This window comes from Triticum aestivum, chromosome 3A (genome assembly GCF_018294505.1).
Source record: "Triticum aestivum cultivar Chinese Spring chromosome 3A, IWGSC CS RefSeq v2.1, whole genome shotgun sequence".
Taxonomy (NCBI): Eukaryota; Viridiplantae; Streptophyta; class Magnoliopsida; order Poales; family Poaceae; genus Triticum; species Triticum aestivum.
The window spans coordinates 741,137,546-741,145,264 of record NC_057800.1 but is presented as its reverse complement, the minus strand read 5'-3'; the positions used below and the strand labels follow the sequence as shown (position 1 = coordinate 741,145,264).

Below are 7,719 nucleotides of genomic sequence, written 5' to 3'. Positions count from 1 at the left end.
AAAAACCGCGACAGTGAACATCTACTTACTGACAACGCTGCACTGAAATGACATTGGAAGGCCGGTACCCACCCGATTGTTGATGAACACATACGTGATCGTGGACAAAATGGGACGTCCATTCAATTTTTGTGGCTCGGAATGCCCGTACTTTAGAAGATCAGTTTGGTTAGTTGGCTTGACTCCGAAGACTTGCCCAGATATATAGGAAGAAAATGTTTGTCATAAAGAAAACTTCGACTCATTCGGGTTAGCTGCCATTCAGCATGAATGGTGGGCTATATATCAAAAACAATGAACAACCGGTGGAACTAAGCAAAAAGACGAGGAAGCAAACCAAACATTTGGTCGGCAAAAGAAGAAGAATAAGAGCAAATTCAACATTCATATGCGTCCACGTGTCACGGTCTCTACCAAAAATTATGACACAATGTGTGTACCCGTAGCAAAAGGCCACTAGGCGGGCGGCAGGTGGAGGAGTCAAAGGCGGAAGCTTTGCCTGCCGGCCATGGCCATGCCGTCCACCGCGTCTTGCTGCTTCGCCTCCTCCTCCCCCCATGTCCGGCCCCGTCCCCTCCGACTCCGCCTCCTCCTGACCCACACCACCATCACCTCGAGCCCCGCGCGCATCCGCCTCGTCTCCCGGAACCCCCTCCGGCGCTCCTTCTCGTCCTCCGAGCCGGCGCCCGGTGTCGCCGGCGACGAGGGGGGATATGTGGACAGGGAGGTAGAGGAGGACCGGGACGAGCGGTACGGGTTCGAGATGGAGGTGCGGAAGCTGCCGGGGAAGAAGAACCGCCGGCTGGTGCGCGCGCGGGTGCGGGTCGGCGCGCCGCTCCAGGCCGTCTGGGCCACGCTCACCGACTACGAGGGCCTCGCCGGATTCATCCCCGGCCTCTCCGAGTGCCGCCTCCTCCACCAGGACAAAGCCTTCGCCCGCCTCTACCAGGTTTCCCCTCTCCTCTCGCCCAAGCAATTCGTCGAGCAGGTCGTGTGCGATGGTCTGACGCATGATATGCTTGGTTTCTCTGCAGGTCGGGGAGCAGGATCTGGCGCTGGGGTTCAAGTTCAACGCCAAGGGCACCATCGACTGCTACGAGGGAGAGATGGAGCTGCTCCCGGAGTCCCGGGCGCGCCGCCGGGAGATCGACTTCAACATGGTCGACGGCGATTTCAAGGTCTTCCAGGGCAAGTGGTCTGTCCAGGAGGTAACATGATCATACCCTGTCCCTGTTGTTCTTGCTCAGAATTCAGATTCCCAAGTTCCGGTGCGATGCCGGACACGTAGACAGCCAAATTGATAGCCTAGTGGAAGCCTAGGTTCATTGTTATTCTGGAATTTGCAATTTTACCTCATAGCAGGATCACCTGATTTCGTAGAGCAACTGTATCTGTGTCGATGCACCATGTAAGCAGCTCAGGGTGTTAAAATATGTTCGTGTCGTCGTAACAAGAGGGAGATCTTTCATTTTATTACTAGTGCTGTAGCATTCTAGATGCACTATGTTTGGTCAACTGATGTTTCTGGAAGTTCATGGATCATGGTATAATTGATGACCACTGACTCTGAAATGCTGCCAAGTAATCTGGTTCCCACTTCGATCCGTGTAGGTCGATGATGCTACTGAAGGTGGGGAAATTTCATCAGGGCAGGAATTTCAGACCACGCTTTCTTATGTGGTGGAGCTAGAGCCTAAGCTCTGGGTTCCAGTTCGGCTACTGGAAGGGAGGATCTGCAAGGAGATCAAAACCAACCTTATTTGTATCCGAGAAGAAGCAGAGAAGGTCCAAAGGTTACTGGACGAGGTAATTGTGACAATCGCAGCTGCTCAACTTTTTGTCTTGCATGTGCAAGGCATTTTCATTACGTCAAATGTCATTCAGTATTCATCTAGTACAATCCTAGAATCTTAATAACCAATACAAACATTTTGGACGAAATGTGTACTTTCCTACTCCACTTATATTTTTCCTTCTTGGAACCACATCCATTTTTTTCATACACTGTTGCCACATCGTTTTTCATTTCAATCTCATGTATTTTCAGTGATAACTAGGATGAATCCTGAAGGCTTTCTTACAATGCCGTTCTTGATTATAGTTCCGTGTCCGCTACTTAACAGAGGTATGTTCAGCCCGACTTCAGTTATGTTGTTCGATCCTTGTGATTGAAGTGCCATGAGTCTGATGGGTGTCAGCCTCACAGGGAATCAGATAAACAAAAATCAGCATGCTTCTTGCATCGAGGTGATGTGGAATGGCCCCCAGTTGTGTTGACATGGCTGGATAACCAATGGAGGGACCTCACCTGAACCGAGTCTTGCAGTTTAGGATTTGTTTTTGCTACTTCATTGAAGAGTGGACAACTCACGATACATAATTTTGTTAGAAGATGTTGGCAGGATGGTTGACTGTAATGCATAGAGAGCAAACACTTGTCCAGTTGTTTTTGTTGTAATGTCATCTCTGATATGATTCTACATGTATGCAAATTCATTCTGTAATATAATACAGCAGATAAATTATCAGTTCCTTTGATACAGTTGAACAATAAAGTAGTTCAGAACAAGTTACCAATCCGACCATGGGATAACTTGTTGTCTTGTTAACTTTTGTCCCCAAAACATATGCTAGACTGCGCCTTTTCTTTCTTTATTTTCTTCTCATTTTCTCATGCAATTTAGTACCTAAATTTATATTTCACTTTTTTTGCTTGGTGTAACTTTTGTTGTTCCATGTGGTTTTTCCTTTGGTCCGGCCATAATGCCTCTTCTCAGATCAAGAAAAGAGAAGAAACTAATCAGACTTCAGAGTGAGATGCTACAATGAGGTGACGAGGATGAGTCCTGTGCAGGTCCGGGAGCAGTATCTGACGCTGGGGCTCAAGTTCAACGCCAAGGGCGCCATAGAGTGCTACAAGGGGGAGATGGAGGTGCTCCTGGAGTCCCGGGCGCGCTGCCGGGAGACCGCCTTCAACATGATCGACGGCGATTTCAAGGTCTTCCAGGGCAAATGGTCTGTCCAGGAGGTAACATGAGCATACCCTGTCCCTGTTGTTCTTGCTCATAATTCAGATTCCCAAGTCGGTGTTGCTTGAGTCGAATTATACTGCTATGATGCCAGGCACGGAGTCGAGCCAAACTGATAGCCTAGTAGAATCGTACGTTCATTGTTATTCTGGAATAAGCAATTTGACTTCAAAGCAGGATCACCTGATTTCATAGAGCAGCCCAGGGTGTATATGTGTCGATGAACCATGTCGAGCAGCCCAGGGTGTTAAACAGGGAATATGGTTCATTGTTACTATACTGCTAGTGCTGTAGAATTATAGATGCACTATGTTTGGTCAACTGATGTTTCTGTAAGTTATTGGATCATTGTATAATTGATGGCCATGCATGACTCTGAGACTCATCTAAGTAATCTGGTTCGCACTTTGATCCCGTGTAGGTCGATGCTACTACTGACGAAGGTGGGGAAGTTCCGATTAGCCAGGAATTTCAGACTATGCTTTCTTATGTGGTGGAGCTGGAGCCTAAGCTCTGGGTTCCAGTTAGGCTACTGGAGGGAAGGATCTGCAAAGAGATCAAAACCAACCTTGTTTGTATCAGAGAAGAAGCAGAGAGGGTCCAAAGATTACAGGGGGGCTAGGTAACCGAAATAAACCGAGCTGTTCGATTTTCTTGTTCCAGCAGTCACGTAATGTCATCTACTATATACTAGTATGTATGCAACAGAGTGACTCTGATCAAAAGGGGAAAAAGTCGGAAGTCCAATTTGGCTCCCGGTTGTACGTGCTCCTGCGCGTGAAAATTATTTTTGAAATGACAAAAAATCCAAACAAAATTTTTATGTGTTCATTGTCACATCCAAATGCTATCTACAAATTTTAAGACAAAAAGGTTAAGCATTTTGGCCTGCCAAAAAAAATGAATTGAACACCAAATGTCACCCCAAATTTGATTTTTTTTTTCACCGACGAAACACCGCTGCTCCATTTTGCATGAAAATTATCAAGCATACTTGCGACACTAACACAAACATCTAATTTTTTTTAGAATTCTTATTAAAACATTTACCGTTTTTTCGGGTTACTGTTCACGTGGGAGCTTGTGCTCCTGGGAGCCAAAACGCCTTCCCTAGAAAAAGTGATAGATTCAAAGCAAAAAAGACCAGTGATGTACGAATGCTGATAGTAGTTAAATACTCCATCCGTCCCAAAATAAGTGACTCAACTTTGTACTAATTTTGTACTAAAGATAGTACAAAGTTGAGTCACTTATTTTGAGACGGAGGGAGTATTATAAAAGCAGGAAGTAGTATTCATGCCAAAACACTATATGTTCATTTATGGAAAAACAGCATGGTTCTTTACTTTCTCCATGTTCTCCTACTAAACAATCTTGCCTGGGCTCAATCAGACCTTCGTGCGGTCATGTGGTAAAACAACCCATTAGGCACCAGTTTATGGGCTTCTTCTTTCTTGAAGGGCCACATGATTGTTCTAGAACATAATAGAGATAGCAACAGTCTATTGTTCATGCGAATCCTGCTGGGCTTCTTCTTTCTTGAAGGGCCACATGATTGTTCTAGAACATAATAGAGATAGCAACAGTCTATTGTTCAGGCGAATCCTGCTGATATTGGCCCTTGGATTTAGAAGACTAACGGTTATGATTGATGCTCTTAGTTCAACTTAAGACTGGTACACTATGTATAGATAATAAAAATATAGAAATAGTACAACCTTCAAAACTGACATACACATTGAGAATTTCTATTCAAATTCTGTCTTTCATTACTGGAACAACTCCCATTACTTTCTCTTTCCCCGTCACCGTCCTGTTCATTTCAGTGTATGCATTTTCAGTTCTAACAAGAGATAGACGGTGAAGGCTTTCTTACAATTTCAGTTCTTGATTATTGTTGAGAGCTCACTTCTTAACAGAGGTATGTTTAGCCCAACTTCAGTTATGCTGCTGGGTCCTTATGATTCAAGTGCTTCTTAATCTCACAGGGAATTCGGTACGCGAAAATCGGCCTGCGTCAGGTGCTGACATGGCCCGCCTTAACCCAATCTTGTAGTTTAGCATCTGTTTTCGCTACACAATTGAAGAGTGGGCAATTTGGTATACATAGTTTTTTTTTAGAAGATGTTGGCGTTGGCGGTATAGTCTACGTGTATGCAAATTGGGTCTGAAACAAGTGATGATAAATTGTCAGTTCCGTTGATACACTTGAGTAATAGAGCAGTTGAGAAATCAGAAGAGCTTTCATTTATTTCATTGGTATAAGATTTCTTTGAGAGATGAACATGCATCTATTCCAACAACATGATTTTCAGATCCAGAATGCCAAATATTTCAGTATCATGGCGTTTCTGAAACTTGAAGTGTTTCTGCAAAACTGAAATATGAATGGGCCATGCGATATCCCGGCCATGGCAGGACGTACGCCCACGGCGGTCGGGGCTCACGTTGTGGGGCTTCATGGGCACGATCTTGCCGACGTGCGCCGCCAAGGCGTGTGAGTTGCCGGCGTGCCACCGGTGGCTCCGTCCGCCAAAGGCTCCGGCTCCGGTGGTTGGTGGCCGGAGCCGTCGCAGGAACGAGAGACGCTGTATCCTTTCTGCCAGTCGTCCAGCACAACAGGTGCCGCCGTCGCCGAGCGAAATCGATCAAGGCCTCAATAACTAATTGCTGTCTTGGGGAGCACGTAGTGCATATGCTGATGGAATCCGGAGGGAACTCCCGACCCAACTCGTGTGCGTGTCCGATTCAGGATTGGAGGGCAACTCCCAATCCGACTCGTATACGGTATACCTAGTGCTACACGTGAGAACATGCATGCATGCATGCTCTATATATACTTGGCGAATCGATCAGGACGCATACAACCATCTTCTTTCATTATTTCGACCCTTATTTCTCGAGTCATACGCCTGCCTGCCGCCGCACAGGGATCATCATCATCGTCGCCACCTTCGCTAGCTGCTTCCAAATGGCGCGTCAGCCGCCACACAAGGACGAAATGCCCTACCACTTCGACTCGCAGGGCATCGGCATCAAAGCCACCGTCACCGTACGAGCAGCCACGGTGGAGGCGCGGATATCGCGCGTGTGGACAAACTTCCTCCGGGACGCCGACGAGAAGCTCGTCGGCCTAGACACCGAGTTCACCAACCCCGTCTTCGGGAAGAGGCAGAAGGACCTGCCCAATGAACAGAGGCAACGCGCCGCCGTGCTCCAGCTCTGCGTCGCCGACGAGTGCCTGGTGTACCACATCGTGCACGTGGGGCACGTACCGGCAATGCTGAGGAGGTTTCTCGCCGACAAGGACATCGTCTTCTGCGGAGCCGGGATCAGCCAGGACCAGGAGATGCTGGCCTACTACGGGCTGAAAATCGCGTCTTCCTTCGACCTGCAGCAGCGTGTCGAGATTCCAAAGAACGTCTGCAGCAAGCCTACGCCGTCGTTGATTGATTTGGCAAACTACCTGCTGGGAAGGAAGCTCACCAAGGACGGGGAGTGCGAGAAGTTAAGGAGGTCGGGATGGGGTGTGTTCCCGTTGACCTTTGAGCGGATCAGATATGCCGCGGTTGACGCTCGGCTCAGCTTCGAGGTCGCTAGGAGGCACTTCCGATCTGCTTGCTACGATCGCCCTGGCGACCGCTTCAATTTAGCTTGATTAGATGAAGTAGCAGGTTTCGATTTCTTTTAGTAGTAATAATGTGAATTTTGTGTATGATCACCCCAGTTTGTTTTATTTCCCCTTATATATGGTTCTAATATTCAGTGTTAGTATGTGTTTTAGTTATTTGGCTTCATTGTCATCTGTGATTGATGGTGGTGCTTTTATTGAGCCCCCCCCTCCTACTCGCTCTTTGTTTTTGGAACGAAGGCTCAAGAAGAGCCCGGCTTTGAATTAACAAAGCCATCAACCGGCCAGGATTACAGAGAATACAACGACAAACCACACAAAGAAAAGAAAAGAAAACACGGCAAAGATACAAAGGCGTTGGGAGACAGCTCACATAGCACACAACCCGCTAGATACCGGATCAACGTGAAGCTAATAGCTAGGAGATGCTAGGGACCTCTTGCACACACGCAACCATGGGGAAGGAAACTGCCGGTTCAGGGCAAGGAAACGACGACGATGAGAGGCATGCCATTGCCAGAACACCAGGGACTTGTGGAGAACACAATTAGACAGTTCCATCGTCAAAGGAGGTCCCTGCCTCCTCGCCTGGCTCAAAAGGCGCCGCACCATTGAGCGATGGACTAGTTCACCCTAGAAACTGCCTGAATGGCACCCAAGGCAGCCACAGGAGCGGAACCAGGCGTTCCTCACTTGTCGACAGCGACTCACCTAGAGCCAAGCAGCCCCAAAACCGAAGATCGGGCGAGAAAGAGGGTGAGCTGCCAGGATGAAGGGCAACAACAAGGGCCAAGACCAAAACTCAGAAGCTCTGGCACCCTCGGCGAGCTGGGGAGGGAACCACCGGAGGAGGGGAACCCTATCCCCTCCCTTCCAAGAGATCCACGGCACCGGAGGCCCTCACAACAGCCGCACGAAGAGCACCACCATAACTGAACCCCGCACCAGGGAAGGCATGGCTGCCGCTGGAGACTTGCTGCTGCCGTCGCACACCAAACCGCACCACACCGAAGCCCACCGCCCCACTTGTTCCCAAAAACAGCGTCTTCAAGAAGATTA

The 7,719-nt window shown here is 48.1% G+C and overlaps 1 protein-coding gene across 1 annotated transcript; it reads left to right on the top strand.

Annotated features, from left to right (window-relative positions):
• The first annotated feature begins 430 nt into the window (after window positions 1-430).
• On the top strand, window positions 431-2,579 carry LOC123063659 (uncharacterized). Its single transcript, XM_044487533.1, has 5 exons — window positions 431-949; window positions 1,035-1,208; window positions 1,612-1,806; window positions 2,048-2,125; window positions 2,207-2,579. Exons 1-4 carry the CDS (start codon window positions 509-511, stop codon window positions 2,048-2,050), a joined length of 813 nt encoding a protein of 270 aa, XP_044343468.1. The 5' UTR covers window positions 431-508; the 3' UTR covers window positions 2,051-2,125; window positions 2,207-2,579.
• Window positions 2,580-7,719: the final 5,140 nt, after the last annotated feature.